At 45.7% G+C, this 15,518-nt stretch overlaps 2 protein-coding genes across 6 annotated transcripts in view; one reads left to right on the top strand and one right to left on the bottom strand.

The window, feature by feature from the left end:
• Nucleotides 1–6,084: 6,084 nt before the first annotated feature.
• CIAO2A (cytosolic iron-sulfur assembly component 2A) lies at nucleotides 6,085–14,214 on the bottom strand. 2 transcript variants are annotated; one of them, XM_054215548.1, is made up of 5 exons: nucleotides 13,783–14,214; nucleotides 10,380–10,544; nucleotides 8,623–8,672; nucleotides 7,375–7,420; nucleotides 6,085–6,556 (listed from the first exon to the last, which is right to left on the bottom strand). In XM_054215548.1, exons 1-5 carry the CDS (start codon nucleotides 13,907–13,909, stop codon nucleotides 6,459–6,461), a joined length of 486 nt encoding a protein of 161 aa, XP_054071523.1. In that variant the 5' UTR covers nucleotides 13,910–14,214; the 3' UTR covers nucleotides 6,085–6,458. The 2 variants fall into 2 exon arrangements, with proteins under 2 accessions (XP_054071523.1, XP_054071524.1); XM_054215549.1 differs by lacking the exon at nucleotides 8,623–8,672.
• A 103-nt stretch (nucleotides 14,215–14,317) lies between these two features.
• SPG11 (SPG11 vesicle trafficking associated, spatacsin) overlaps nucleotides 14,318–15,518 on the top strand; it is a 33,659-nt gene continuing 32,458 nt past the window's right edge. For 2 of the 4 annotated variants that reach the window (XM_054215543.1, XM_054215544.1), the window contains exon 1: nucleotides 14,318–14,608. In XM_054215543.1, the coding sequence (XP_054071518.1) occupies nucleotides 14,397–14,608 (212 nt within the window). In that variant the 5' untranslated portion in view covers nucleotides 14,318–14,396. The remainder of the gene's footprint in view (nucleotides 14,609–15,518) is intronic. The other 2 variants (XM_054215541.1, XM_054215542.1) reach the window with 2 other exon arrangements.

Raw genomic sequence — 15,518 nt, 5'->3', positions numbered from 1 at the left:
TGAGCTCGCCCTCGCAGGTTCATTGAACACATCCCCGCGGGGGATTTATCTGCCTGCAGTAACCTCTTCAAAACGGTAAAGTCCCAAAGCAGGACGCGTGCCCCGCCGTGCCGCCGCCGCGATGCACGCTTACCCTCCCCACACACCGCAGGAACCCCGACGCGCTGCCTGGGCAGTCGCATACACCCCATGCAGGGATGGGGTTTTAATCCCGTGAGAGACAGAAGTGGAAGGAGGTGCCTTAAATCTAGTTCTAAGTTAAAAAACCAAGTTTGCTTTTCCTGAATTGCTTTTTTCTGACACGGATAGAGTCCTTCCAGGTCTGATAGGCACAGGGGCAACCCCTGCCCGCATCCTCTCCCATTCTCTCTGTACGGGGGTTTCTCATTTTGGGCCACTGCAAATTCATGACTTAATCAAATGTTCGCTAAAGCCTTGGTTAGAACAACTCACTGCTCCACCTTCTGCAGCACCAGAAGCTCTTGCCCACGTCCCTTCATTCGGCCTGTCCCCGGTACCTCCCTGACGGCGACACGAGCACTCTCAGTGACACCAGTCTGTGCTGGCGAGCGGTGAGACCCCGTGGGCACACAGCAAAGCTGTTCCCAAAAATTACATTCTATCATTGAAACGATGTTTTGCCACAGCTCCATTTGCTGGCCTGGTTAGACCTCAGCTATAGGGTATTTCGAGAAAACTGCATCTTTTGATCATCTATCGAGCAAAACATAACCCGGAAAAACCCATTTTAGTAATTCGAAATAGACCCAGGCCTCTCAGGAAGCGAAACAAGGTGCAGGGGTCCCGCTTTGCACTTCAGCTGGGTGTCACTAACACCAACAAACTCCCGGGTATAACGCTTCAAAACCCACTGGCGCTCGGAGCTGACGACTCCTCCGGGCCGGAGTCCTGTCCTCCCGCAGAAGTAAAGCTGTTTTTAAAAAAAAAGGGCTCACAAGCTCCGTCCGTGGCCGCGCCCAAGCAGAAGTTAGCGACTGGGACTGAAGCACAAGCTGGTTCCCGCTTTTATGCGAAACTCTTGGAAACCAAATCCATCCCTCCAGGAAGCTCTAAGACTTCGAGGATGTCCGAAGCAGCTGAAACCAGCACTGCTGCTGGAGAAATAACGCTTTGAAGTCCCATATTGGCGTTTAAAACTATTTCAGCCACCTCTGGCCCCAGCAGCGTGGGGGCTGGGGGCTACCGAGGGGTTCCAAGTGCCTTCAGAGAGACGGAGAACAGCAAAGTCACCTGCTGCCCTCGGCCTTTTGTGCGCAGATCTCACTCCGCTTCTCTTATTCCAATCCAGAAGCTGTTTATTTCGATTAAAGGTGATTTGAAACGGGTTGAGAAAGCACGACTTGGAGCATTTTCATACTGGATCAGGAAATGGAATAAGATAACCCTCTTGGGATTAAATTTCTAGAGAAATAAACCGAACCATCGCCATTTTCCTTCCCCAGAAAAGCCTTTTCCTTTTCCCAGGGTATTTCGGGTCTTTCCCATGGTGTTTTGAAGGATACACTTACATTTGAATTGGAAGAGAGCTAGTGTAATTTGAGCAGAAATTACCTCCCGGAGCCTGCTGAATTCCGCGGGGGCCTTTGCTCGAGGTCGGTGGGCGTTAAGCACACAACGGGCACCAGCCGTTCCACGAGCAAACGGCACGGGCACGGGCAGAGCCCTCCCTCCCGCACACGGGCCTTCTCCCCTTGAACCCTGGCTCCGCAGCGGCGTCCTGTGGGACGTACTGTTCAAATGGAAACTGATCTGGCACACAGCTGCCTCTGGACCATGGCAAAATTGAGTAGGGAGCAGGAAAAGCAGTTGCAGCTTTCAGGGCTGCCATCAATCCCTTCCCAGAACCTAACCATGACGGCCTCCGACGCCAAGCGATGCCTTCCTGGCTCTCCATCCGACTCCGAGACTCCATTTCCCTTGCCTGGATCATTTAGGTGCTTACGGGACTGGGTAAAACCATTACATTAGAGCTATTTCCCTCCTGCAACTATTTTCCAGGGGCTCAGGGGAAGCGGACAGCCCCAGATTCTACGTTCATTCCGGTGTAAAGCAGCTGAAAAGTGTTGCCTGTTCCCTTCCTTCTGCGAATCCCACCCAGCAGCGTCTCTCCTTACACAGCAAAGGCGTGAGCACACCCTTGCCTGACATAAGGAACATTGAATCAAAACAAGATTTCTCTTTATTTTTCTCTTCGTGCTTTCTGTGTGGGAGTAGAGCCGTCAGAAACTGCCACAGCTCATGGAAATGTCATGAAAACGCTGTATTGCGCTACAAAAATATTAACTTTCTTGCTTTAAAAAAAAAAAAAATTATCAGGTGGAAAATAAAATCCATTCGGTTTACAGGCCTGCTACAGCAGGACATCATTTGATTTCTCAGTTAATTTTAAATGCCATCTTCATACGATGCTTAGGGAAGTATTTTCATGAAAATCCACCCAGGACAAGAAACGTTCTCATCTAATAAATACCAACCGAAGCAAACAGTTACATTTACATTCCTTGGCCCAGTAACATTTTTAAATAATGCTTTAAAATATCAGAAAGATAAAAAAAGGCTTGCTTAGAGTAACTACTCAAAATTTGTCATCAACCACCAGCACTTTGACGCAAGTGGCTTTGCCAGAGATTTCCTCAAAGCCACCCAAAGAGGAGACTCTCACATCCAAACAGCTCCTAACATCAGAGGCGTTTCGCTTTTATACTTAAAATGTATTTCTGAGTGCAACTGACACCTGCAGCACGCTGAACCAGGCAGAATCGCCCCAAAATTTGGGTGATACAGGTCCAGATCTGTCTTCAAACTTAGTACCCTTGAATACATCTCTTGCTACAACCGCAGAAGAGGGCTTAGGGTTTTCCTTCTCTGCTCGAGTCTGGCACGTGAGACCCGACCTCTCCCATCTCCACCCCAGATACCGGCGTGAAAGGTCAAACCTGGGAGTTTTGGTATGGCAGGAGACACGGGGAAAAAAGGCATGTAAGTGCTATTTTGGGACGTCTGGTGGTAACAAACACGCTTTCTCAAGGGATGAAAGTTTTCTGAGAAAGTTTCTGCTTAAAGGCAAAATAAAAGTAAAACGTGGAATTGGCAGACAGAGAGGGACAGCTCTGAGGGACAACTCCCCAGTCTCCAACGGCAGCTTTAAACCAGTATAACCTGGAATTCTGATACAGAAAGTTATCTTTGCCCCCACATATTTACATCTTGGACCATTATTAAACAACCCACAAAAAGCAAAGACGAACAGCAAATAATACCAACCTTGAGCTGTGGTCACCCTCACCCTTGCAGGAGCCCGCGTACTCTCAGCCGTCCCCCGCGCCGGCAGCGGGGCAGGAGCTGGGAGACAGCCCTGGGGCTGCCTGTGCCTGGCTCCCCTTCCAGGCAAAAAGATTTGATTTTAAGGAACAGAAAAAGGAAAATTAAAAGAAGGAGGAACACGAGTACAGGAGGCCATAAACAGGATCTGAGGGCTGAACACCTCTGGAGAAAGGCTGGGAGTTGGAGTTGCTCAGCCTGAAGAGGAGAATGCTCCAGGGAGACCTTTCCATACGTAAAGGGGGCTTATAAGAAAGACAGAGAGAGATTTTTTTACCAGAATCTCTTCAGGACCAGGGTAACAGTTTTAAACTAAAAGAGGGGAGATTTAGGTTAGCTACAAGGAAGAAATTCTTGGCTGTGAGGGTGGTGAGCCCCTGGCCCAGGTTGCCCAGAGAAGCTGTGGCTGCCCCATCCCTGGAGGGGCTCAAGGCCATGGCACGTCCCTGCCCATGGCAGGGGGCTGGATCTTCGAAGGTCGCTTCCAACCTAAGCCTTCCGCGATCTTTTCTAAACGCTCCCCCTCGTGGGAGAACACTTCCAAACCATTTCTAGCTCTGCCCATTTCCTTCTCCCCAGAAAACATGAACAGTTAAAGAATCCTTTGCTTGTTTCTCTCCTTTTGAAAAGGAAAAAAATAATATGACAGATTGCTTCTACTTAACAGAAGCAAAGTCAGTTTAGATTTCATTTTAAAACGGGAATAGAGACTCTTCTATATGAAGTATTATTCTCTCTTAAACTGAGTCTGTGCAGACTTGCAGACATTGCCTTGAAGCCGTTTTGGATCGACAGCAAGGCTGACAGGGCAAGAAAGAAAAGCAGAAGTTGCAAGGAACAGCACCAGCGCCACGTCGTGGTTTAGCAATTCAAAAATTTTCAGAGGAAGAGTTGTGCTTGAAGTGCTAGGCTGATGACGACAAGTAACTACACCGAACAAATCCTTTCTATTGAACTGAACTGCTAATCGCATTGACTGAGCTACAATTTGCAGTGGCTACCATCTAAGCAGCTTATTAAAGAGTAATCAGTGGGGAATAAAAACATTGCTCTTGTTCCATACTTCTGTTTTAATGGCACAGCACAGCAAAACTGGGAACCTTACCACGGGAAAATATCTCCACCTGCTTTTCATAGAAAATAAAATATTTTACAGAAGTAGTTACCAATTAATGATTTTTCCCAGCTGAAAAAAACCTCCCAACCAACCAACAGAAACCCAACCGAAAACCTTGCAAAATGCATCTTTCAGGATACTCCATGATAGACCGTTCCAGCAGGAGTCTAAACACAGAGAATTTAGGTTTTGCCCAAAGGAGGATTTAAAAATAAACCTGGTCCATGGGTTCTTTACTTATTTTGGAAACGGTACCAAGTTTTTAGTTTCCCATGCAAACATCAAACAGCTAATTCCCTTCACGTTCTGCTGAACACCTGAGGTAGTGACACAGCAGTGTCCCACATGCAAGCTCACATCTAATTACACTTTAGAAGCATCTGTAGAAAGTGCTGCTTAAGGACATACGTTCTTCCTTCAAGCTAAATTCAGGGTGAGCTTGGAGGGCAGAAAGCCTTTGGAAATTTAAGTAAAATTTAATTGAAGCTGAGTAACTGGAGTTAAGAAAGTAGTTTTCCACACAGGCACTAGAACTGACAGTTCTGCAGATGTGCAGTAACTTATGGGAAAAGGGGATTGTTCTTTCCCCCCCCCCTTTTTTTTTTTTTTTAAAGATAACTTTGGCATTGGAAGCAGGGAGATGACGAGCTCTTGTTGGCACAGCTGTGACAAGTGTCAGTACACTGTTTTACAAAGGGAAAGATTTCCCCCGCTGTTTATAACACAAGGCCTAGCCGCAGTCCGCTCAACCGTTGCATGCCTTCAGGAAAGCTTTACGTGGCTTATTATTAAAATGGTTACAAATCCCTGAAATCTCAACAGATGTTTGCACTGAACTCCAAGGATTTCTCCCCGTTTAACCAAACACAAGCCCACTAGAGCAATCACTATTTCACAGAGGAACGGCTCCCTCAGTCTCTCCTGAGCCACTGCAGGGGATAACTAGGCATTGACCAGATAACACAAACGGTGTGTCAGGTGCCATGGGACATGAGGGGTGGCAGCAGCCTCTCCCCCCCACGTACATTAACCACTGGGGCCCTCCCTGGGAGAAGGCCAGCTGAGACAGAAATATCTGCCTAGTTCTTCAGGGAAAGGTAAATCCACAGTCAAATCCCCAGCTGCAATGGAAAGGAAGCCTAGGGAACCTCTCCAGCGAGCACACGTGTGGAGCTGGCAACGTCACGGACACCCCAGACAGGATTCTCTGGGTGAGGGAGCAGCAACAGAGACAGGACAGCGGGAACCACAGTGATGAAGGGCTGCGGGAGCCTCTCACCCTCCACGCTGCAGGTGAGCCCCAACAAAACGCAGCATCAAACTGGCAAGGTCTTGTCCATAGGAAAATTTCACCCCAGGATAATTATAAAGGAAAACCTGCAGAATCAGAAACACATACTTACAGAGAAAAAAAGCAAACATTTAGCAGGAATAGTGTCCCAGTAAGAATATACCTTGTTCTAGTCCAGTCTCTTTGCTCCTAATTCTTTTTCTGAATTTATTTCAGCTTTAATGTGTTTATCAACAACGAAGTTGAATTAAATGTGTCCTTCTCTAACAGAAATCTAAACCTAAGCTTAAAAGGAAGAAAAAACAATGAAAATTTCTGAACTCAGAAAGCAGCATTTCAGTATAAGAATCTGTTTTATTTTTACAGTGCAGTGATTGAAAGAATGTAGAAATTTAACTTGCAAAACTGAATTTATATCACAATGTCTATCAGAAGGCAATACATATGGGTTGTTTTGGTTTTAATCATAAAATATTTCTCTGGACACCAGAAATTACAAACTCTTAACACTATACACTTCACGTTATTTTAGAGACTAATTCATCATAATTTAAATCTATCTTATAAACAATTTCTCTTAAAAAACATGTGGAAGATAAAAAGAACTCAAGTATTAAACTCAAGGCCTTGATTATTATTATTTTCTTTTTTCTTTTAAACAAAAATAGTTTAAGAAATGTATCAAATACTCTGTGGGTATTATAGCTACTAGTCAGGCTCTGTAACGCACTGCTCCACGATTTCCCGCAAGTTTGGATTCTCCATCGCAGCTGCTACTCTCTCTTTGTCATTGATTTGTTTGTTGACTGCAAAACATGACACGAAAGGTAACGTCAGCAGCAGTTTCCAGTGGTACGTTACACCTACTGCATCAGCAACGTGACAAATGCTCGCTATCATACTGCGGTGATGATTTTCCAAAGCTAGTGAACGGCCAGCTCAAAGACTGAGAAAATGCTGCTGTAGAGTAACAGGACATCATGCCAGCTTTTTTTAATCAGAAATCAAGCATTTTTGTTACTTTTCTAGCTTAGGAAAAGAATGTAAGGTGCTCTAATCACGTGTCTCAAAATCAAATGTGAAATTCGTGACAAATTAGTAGTCCTAGTTCTCCAGGTTCAATTTCTAGTCATTTCATCAAAAAAAATGATTTTCCCCATACAAAGATATCTAATGCTTAAGGACAAAAAAGCCGAGGACAAAGGCTTTAACAGCTGTTTAAGACAGTGATTGGCTATACCTTTGAAAGAACTTCGATGTCCTGAAACTTTTATTTTAAACATTGACTGAGAAACTTATGTTTTTGTAATGATGATGTTAAGATAGCGAGATCAGCCAGTCGGGAAGTTCTTCGTGTTAAGTTATCCAGCAACACAGTAGCAACGTCTTTTGTTATAAACCCAACTCAACACCCACAAGAGCTGTGGGGTTGGTTTGTTTAAAAAAAGACCAACCCAACAAGAAGCAGCACACGTTCACAGTACCAATACAGCTCTTCAAACAGCCCCAACTACGAGGTTCATTTTAAAGCTTTAACAGTGTATTCATTTCCGAAAAGGACATCTCAAAAGAACACAAACACACAGGCTAAAGCCGCACTCACTCGTTCATAAGCTCTACTTACTGTCTTCTTCAGTGGAATGTGTACCTTCAGATATGTAGATTTCCAGCTAGAGGAGAGATGGATAATGTTAGATGCATACCTTAACACTTAAATGTACACATTACCGGAAGAACAAAAATTGTACAATACACATACAATGCATGTAATTCATACTTTTAAAAATGTTCACAGACAATGAAAAGAGCTGATCTTAGACGTCACTGCAACACAACCGCAAGACCATCTCCTCCCCCAATTCAGAGAGGCTCCAATAATCGGTCTTCAAAATTGTGGAGGCACTCATTCCTCAGTCAGATCAACTGCTCTGGTGAAAAAGTCATTGCAGTTAGGCTACTGGAAAAAGAGTGGAGAACTGGCACTACTTTCCCAACAAGTTCTCTGCAGGCCACAAATGAGGAACAATTTGTTTAAAAGCCACCAGAATTGCACGTGTCACTTTCACAAGCTGAGCACTCTTGAAAAAACACATCCTTGGGAAGAGATTCCTAATCAGTTTTGCTCAATGATGAGAAACACAAATATTCTGTTTGAAAATGGTAGTGTAATGCAGTATCTATTTCCTGCATAGGAACAGATTAAAAGACTAGAATCAGGCCTAAATGACCTTGCTGCATTTAACAGGCCTGGAAAACAACAAAACCCACTCACACGCTAAACTGCAAGGAGATCTCATAAAACTGATGTACCGAAGGAAAACCAAGTAAACAAATCCTACGCCTTTCATCTTCTCTCCCTGAAGCTGAACCCATTCGTTACCACGTGTCCAGCATAACAAATCTCTGTCTACCTAATTTTCTAGAAATGCAAGTCTCACTTTACACTGTTTAATTGGAAAGATGAAGCTAACAACTGTAAAAACAACACAACAAAAAATCAATACCAGAAATCCTAAGCTAATGAATATATACTTTAAATTATTTCAGGCAGGTTTCTAAAGGTCTATAAAGACTATGTTTGTCATTAAGGGTCCACTCTTAGTTCCTGCTAAGACCCAAACGGCTTCCTTTAAGGATATATTAACCCCCCGTTTCCTATTTAGTTTCTTACACTCCAGTTATTCACAGATCCCTTCAGGTGCTACACTGTACTGCAACATTCACTCCCTCCACAGGCAAGTGACAAGCTTTAAAAAGACCCCATCCTTAATCACAGCTTGCACATTACTTGATCCTGCAGCATACGCTCTTATAAAGAGACCCTGGCATATATTCATGCAGTTTAAAGCAAGTTCCAGAGCAGACACTTTACCTTATGTCTAAAAGGCAAACATCTCTGAAGTTTTATTCTTAAACAAAGGCCTGTTCAAACAAAAAAGATAAGAGATTTTCTTGTAAAATTCAAGGTTTGGGGTACATTTTCAGAAAATCCATATTTAACAATCAACAAACACCAGTATAATGGAAAACCTTCTCCTTTTGTATTCTGAGCAGCACACGCCACAGAGGAGACTAAATAACTTGTGGTTTGACTCTTTGGATGTAGCTTCTCAGTTAAGCTCATACCTGCCTTACAAGTTTAGGAGGTCTCTGGTCTCTAAACACCTCCTAGAAACACTAAATACAGCCTAATTCCTCCATTTCCAGCTTTCCTCTATAATTCTGATACAGCTTCCCGGCTGTCATTGTGGCTGCATCCGTACATTTGTTAAAAAAAATTCAACATAAATTGCTTGAAGACCACAAGCCTGCAATGACTTGGGGGCAACTGAAGCTCTTAACTTCACTTTTTACTGTCTAAGGTACGGACTGAGCAGGAGTGCTGTGGTTCGCCTTTGGGAACCAGACCCAAGTTTGGGGACACCCCCACCACTCATCCATTACAGCTTCCCCACAAGGCCCACCTTTGCCATGAGCTACACAAAGCCATCCCGCAGCCCCAGTTTGTCCTCAGGCTGAGCCAGGGGCAACAGCAATAGAAAATATTCCCCAAAAGAACTACCAGCTTAGAGAACTCTGTACAGATAAGGAAGTTTGGGAAAAAAAACCCTGTTTACTGCCTACATTCTTACATATACTACCCAACTATTTAAACCAGTTACCATAACCCCTTCCTGTAACAGCACGAGGAACTGTGCTTCAGAGGTCACATAATACCGATAAGGACTGCACAATCAAACAGACATCAAAGACCTGTCTGACATTTAAGTTCTGAAAACACGATTAGCACGAAGTTCAAGATTTGACATGTATATCATTGATCCTCAGGTCTGAGCCTTAACCCACTGACATTCCTAACAGGGTCAAACTATAAATAAATTATTACTGTTTGGCATGCTAATGTTTTACTATCTATACTTCACTTTCTACATAAAGCTGCAGAGATTTATTTGGGCATAAATACACGTACTTCTTCACTAAATACCTATTTTCCCTTACATCTTTGAAACAGACTGAGAAATCTTAGTATCGATATATAATGAAAAGAGTTGCTAACCTTGGTACGCTTACACAAAACATTTCAGAAATCTCAGACATGATTTTTCATATGTGATCTCGCCATAAATAATAAAGCAGAAGAAAAGCAAAATAAGCCAGTGTAGATTCTAATTCAACTTAGTTGCTTTCAAACTCCTAACAGTCTGGAACTTTTTTTTTGTATTCTTGGATTGCACGTGGGGTTTTTTGTACATGTGCGGGAATGGAGAACAGCCCATAAGGTAAGGGAAAGATATGGGAAATAATCATAAAGTTTTAACACTTTTTTAAATTTAAGAGCTGACAAATTTTCAATTTAACATTACTAAAATAATTTGGAGAACATAAAGAAGGAATTTTGTACCACTTCCCAGCAGATTTTTGAGAGCTTCTCTTTGAAGAGTTTCCCTAACTTGATAAAAACAGTTGGATGTTTTTGTTTGTTTGCATTGCTAGTAGGGTTCTCAAGATGAAATTCCTGGTCAAACTACCAGCAAAGCAATACTGAATTTTAACAAAGACTGAGCTTATTCAGACAACCTAATTAACTTTACGTTCATTGTTACGGATTTAATGAAACAGAAATCTTACCAATGAGAGTAGCCAAAGAGCAATGAGGTACTGTTGGTGTAAACCTGATGATAACCAGATATTCATCTTCACCTATCTCTTGCACTTCAACACAGCTTTCCGTTACCACTTCCAGTTCTTCTAAAGTATTAGGTTTCTCCGGGTCCCGGATAGTACGGATTATATCTAAAGTAGAAGACAAGTGCTATCAATAAAGTAGCTTTCCTGAATTTAATAAAAGGTACTTTTATTAGAAACCATCTTCCCAGCATTGTTTGTTTTGCTTCTCTTCAGAAAAGACAGAGCTGTAAAGATCAACTAAGTTTAATATACCCATACAGAAAATGAAAAGCAGTATTACCTTTGTAGAAGCAATGTGTTCTGGAATAGCTTAAGGAGGTTTCATCATACAATGAAATAGAATTACATTTATTGTTGCTTTTCCATAGAGAAAAGGTTTTAAAGTAATATTCAAAAGCTACGATTTTTGATTATAGGACACTGAAAAATAACGCACAAGAGAGTATATGAATTCAGTAAATTTCCTAAAGGCCTGAAAAAAGAAGTCTCTGTATTTCCATGTGTTTGCTGAGCAACGTAGCACAGAAGGCAATGAGATCTCTAGGCTATTCATATCTGTGCCATGTACATGGCATAACTCGAAGAGACACCGATTTTGACAGTGAAATCCAAACTGAGGAAGTTCCCAGCTGTCACCTCGCGCTCACTTCTGCCTTGTACGGCGTTGTTTCCCCCTTGGAAGTTCAGGTACGAACATTTCTGGTATAAAAAAAGTTAACTACAGGGATACAGGTTAAGATCAGTTTAAAAAACAGGTGACAAAAAAGAAAGGGAAGATATCTTTAGCTAACTAGTGATTTTCTTTTTAGCATAGCCCTACCAACAGCTCTGCTACAATCGCTAACTGTATTGCAAAAGCCAATGTGACACCGGCCTCCAGGACTGCAAATTACTTCAGTCTATCTTCAGGTACAGACAGACCCTCCCAGCTCTTCACTTGGGAGCTGCAAAGCTGCTCTCAGCACATTCCTGCCATGAAGCTGCCAGGCTCAGCCTCTCAGCAGGGATCGCAGGCGCAGCACAACATGGCACTAATATTGCTATATTATTTCCAGGCAGGAAGGAAGCAGGCAGCCAGCAGGCAGGAACGGTAGTTCATGTCTGTCTGGACTCCATCCGTGCAGGCATACCCTAAAGTCTCTGACCTGGGAGGGAGGAAAAGACTTATATCTGTACAGTTGTACAAGCTTTCACTCCTGGTGCTCACCTCACCTTCTCAGAGCCTCTTATCTTCCTGCAAGGGCTACTCATATTGCTCTCAAAACCTTGGTAATCCTTTCAGCAGGGCTGGGAAACACTTGCTGTCCAAAGTAAGTTGTCATCACTCATACCAGAAAAGAAAATTTGGAATGAATGAGAGAACTGAGCCCTGTTCCCTAATTTCCAGGGAAGCAGGCAGTTGCTTGAATCATCCTGAAGCTCCTAGCCTCTCTTTCTCTAACTACATCATAAGGATGTGATGCTGCTGAATTACAAGCCTAGAAGACACAGTAGATGCCACAAGGCTTTGTTCTGTGTTCCCAAAGAACTGATAACTGTCTGCTCAATTACCTTAAGGACCATGATGGTAACAAGCAAACAAAATGTCTAGCTTTATTAGAATGTCTTCCAGCGAACAGACTAAAAGTCTCATTTGTCAGACTGCTAAAAAGTAGTTTCACCTTTTTTCCATTGTTCTGTCTCTAGTATCACTTTTTTCTTACAGCCTTAGACAACTACAGAAGTCTAGCCAAACAAACTTTCTGTTTTCATTGAGATCAAAACAGGAAGACTACTTAAATAAAAAGGTTTTGATCCTGCAACATCTAATTCCACTTGATTTTAAGCAGGAGTATTCTCACTGAAATGACTTTGGCGTTTCATCCATAAGAACAGAATAGTTCAGCTGAAGGGACCTGCAACAACCACCTAGTCCAACTGAAATTACTTCATATATACATACAACAGAAGTACCTTCACATACACATTTCCTTGTAATTTCTGATATATTTCTTCCTCTATTTTTAAACTTTATCCTCTTTCTATGTGAAAAGGCCCACATAAAGAAGAAATCGATTAGTTCACCAAGCAGGAACACTAAAGTTGATTTAGTTCAGTAGTACTTCATGGATGTCTCTGGTCTTTTAAATCTAAGGTTTACATAGACAGATGCTTTAGTTCTGCAAAGATCATGCACAAGCATAACCCTATGGATGAACTGAAATCAACAGGACCACTTCGTTATTACTTAGAACCACTGATGTTTTAAAGTACCTATATTTAAAAATCACTCAAGTTTTAAAATTTAGTTTGTTTGACATTGTTTCTTCTTTTACCTCAAACCAGGACATCTTCTTAGATAAAACTGTGTACGGTGCTACACAAAATCTTCACCCTACTCTGAACTACCTACAAAATAACAGTGCCTTGAGGCCTGACAAAGTTTTTGGAATCCTCTAATATCCTACATGCAGCATTTCCAGAGGTGAAATCTCTCCATATTTTACAAAAACCCCAGTCATTCAGTAACAGAAATCTCCATTCTGCTGGACTATCTGGCTGACCTTTCTGGAATGACTTGCCTTTCCAGGTGTGTGTGGCTCCTCTTCTGTCTAAGGTGATGAAACATTAAGGTAACTGCCCCCAGCGCAGGGGCTGAGCGAGCCCAGCAGCAGCGCAGCCCGTTCCCACACGCCTGGGAGCTGGGAAGCCACAGCATCACCCACCAGTCATGCGGTGCATTAAGACAGTTGTCTCCGCGCACTCCTCACTCAGGATCCTAACAGTGACCAAGGCACATGCTCCATCCCAAGGTCGAAGCATCCAGACACCGCCTGAGGCCAGCGGTGTGGCTGGGGAAAGCCAGAGAGCCCCCAAGGCCTCACCCTTACCTGGACACTTCTCCGGCACCCCGAGGGTGACCCGTCCACGCCCCGCCTCCCTAACAGCGATTCCAATTCTCAAGTAAATCAAATATACCAAATATACCCCCTTCCTGCCCCACACCAAGAGCAACCACCTTCACTCCAGTCCCCCCCGGGGCCCCGCAGGAGCACTCCCCACACGCTCAACCCCAGGACACGGCTCTCGGCCCCCCACAAGGGCTGGGCAGGCCTTGGCCTCCCCCACCTCACCCCCACCAAGGGCACAGCATCAACGACCCCTGGGACCCTCACAGACCTACGGCCCCTCACAGACTCCCGCCCCACGGCCCGTCAAGGACCCCCGGCCTCTCACAGACCCCCGTCCCCTCACAACCTCGCCCCACCGCCCCTCGCAGTCCCCTCACGCCCCACAGCCCCTCACGCCAGGCCTCCCCGAGAGAGGCGACCCTTGAACCCTCCACCAGCCCCACGACAGTCACCGTAAACCTCGAGCGCCTTGTCCTGCTCCATGGCCTGGCTCCGGGGAGCATGGCAGCCCCTACGCAGCCCGGAGTACCACAGCACCCTGCTCAGCGTGTGCGACAGCAGCCCCAACACAAGCGACATCCTCCCGCTCCGCCATGGGAGAGCGCGAAACGGACCCTCCCGGCCACCGTCCGCCGCCGCCAGGGGGAACTTCCTCGGGGGCGCGGCCAGGGCGGGGAGGGGGCGGGGTCAAAGCTGTCGAAGTCGCGCCCAGAGGCGGGGACGGGCCGTTGAGTCCCGCGGGACGTGTTTAACCCGTGCGGCCGCGCGGATTCGCAGGAGTTTCACCGCGCTGCTCGGGGTGGATGAGCCACCGCATGTAGCCCGGTAGCCCACGGGGGCTCAGCCACCCCGAGCAGCGCTGTCGGCATAAAGGCCCCCCGGAGGCCTACCTTGGTCTGACGGAGACTACAACTCACAGCTCGCCTTGCCGGCCCGCGGTGCCTGCTGGGAGTTGTAGTCGCGTCGCGGGACTGGTCAGCGCTGTCAGCTGACCGGAAGGAAGGGCTGGCCCCCCGTCCAAGATGGCGGCGGGCCGGGGTGCGGGTGGCGGCTCTCCCTGAGGAGGATGGAGGGGGCGAAGCGGGAGCTGCGCGTACTGCTGGCGCCCCTCTGGGGGCAGACGCAGGGCTCCCTGCGGGACGCGGCCCGGGTCCGGCTGAGCAGGGGCCAAGACGCTCTGGGCAGCCTCCTGGTCCCTGGTGGGATCTACCTGGAGTCTCTTGTGCCGGGCGGAGGCGGCCGGGCCCGGGGCAGCGTCCTCCCGGGAGACTGGGCTGAGTAAGTGGCAGGGGGCGAGCAGGGGAACGGGGGGCCGGGAGGGGGCCCCCCCCCGGCGTCGTTGTGCTCTGGTGAGAGGCGCCGGGCGGGCCCCGGGGGCTGAGGGCCCTGAAAGCTGCAGGAGACAGGGGGGACTTTAAAACTCAACTCTGCCTCGAAATGGGATGCTCTTCACTTAAAATCCCGTTGCTGGAGGGGATGTTGATTTATATCTACTCATTTGTTTAGTTGTGGGTGCATTCATTGCAGTAGATCAAAAAACAAGAAGAAGAAAATTCATCTGGTTTTGTTGAGTTGCTGGCTTAAAATTTCATAGTGCCCTGACTGCTTGACTTCCTTGTCTGCTGGTCAGGGGCAAGCTCTTGTGACATTCAGCGATCACAAGATGATTTTACTTCACTTTAGTAGCTTTTAATGCTGAGTCAAAACCAGTGTCACATTGCAGTTCCCAACATCTGCAGTGTCAAGCAGTACCAGCACTGTTACGGTGCTCTAGTCTCGTGTTTCACTCTGCACCATCCTAAGTTGCCTTCTCGCTGTTTCGTCTCTGCCTGCTCCCCTCCATAGAGAGCGGGTGTGGGGGCAGACACCTGAAGAGTTTCTCAGCCCGAGCAACAGAGAGGCAAAACATATGGAAATGGGCAATATGCTCTGCTTCTCCCTAGCTGGCAGTGCTGGTGTTCCTCCTCCTAGAAGTCTTGAAGCAGAGCAGCACTCATGGCATGTGTTACAGATGATTAAAGGAAACACCCAAGAATAGAAAAACACTGTGTTCTTGAGAGGAAGAGACGCAGGGATTCCTCAAGCGCTGTCTTGCGTTGCAGCCTCTGCTAGGGATGAAATATGTTCTGGTATTGGGAGGGAGGGGGCGGTGGCAGCATCTTTACAGCAAAAGATGAAAATTATACTG

This window comes from Rissa tridactyla, chromosome 9 (genome assembly GCF_028500815.1).
Source record: "Rissa tridactyla isolate bRisTri1 chromosome 9, bRisTri1.patW.cur.20221130, whole genome shotgun sequence".
Lineage (NCBI taxonomy): Eukaryota > Metazoa > Chordata > Aves > Charadriiformes > Laridae > Rissa > Rissa tridactyla.
Note: the sequence above shows the minus strand (reverse complement) of the source record. Positions and strands in the feature narration are given on the sequence as shown.

Excerpts from the sequence above, each read along its gene's own strand:
- CIAO2A (XM_054215548.1), bottom strand. The coding sequence starts at position 13,909 with ATGTCGCTTGTGTTGGGGCTGCTGTCGCACACGCTGAGCAGGGTGCTG. Across the intron at positions 7,421-8,622 it reads GTTTGCCTTTTAGACATAAG|CTGGAAATCTACATATCTGA; the intron begins GTAAAGTGTCTG and ends TCTCTCCTCTAG. Across the intron at positions 6,557-7,374 it reads ACATTCCACTGAAGAAGACA|TCAACAAACAAATCAATGAC; the intron begins GTAAGTAGAGCT and ends CATGTTTTGCAG.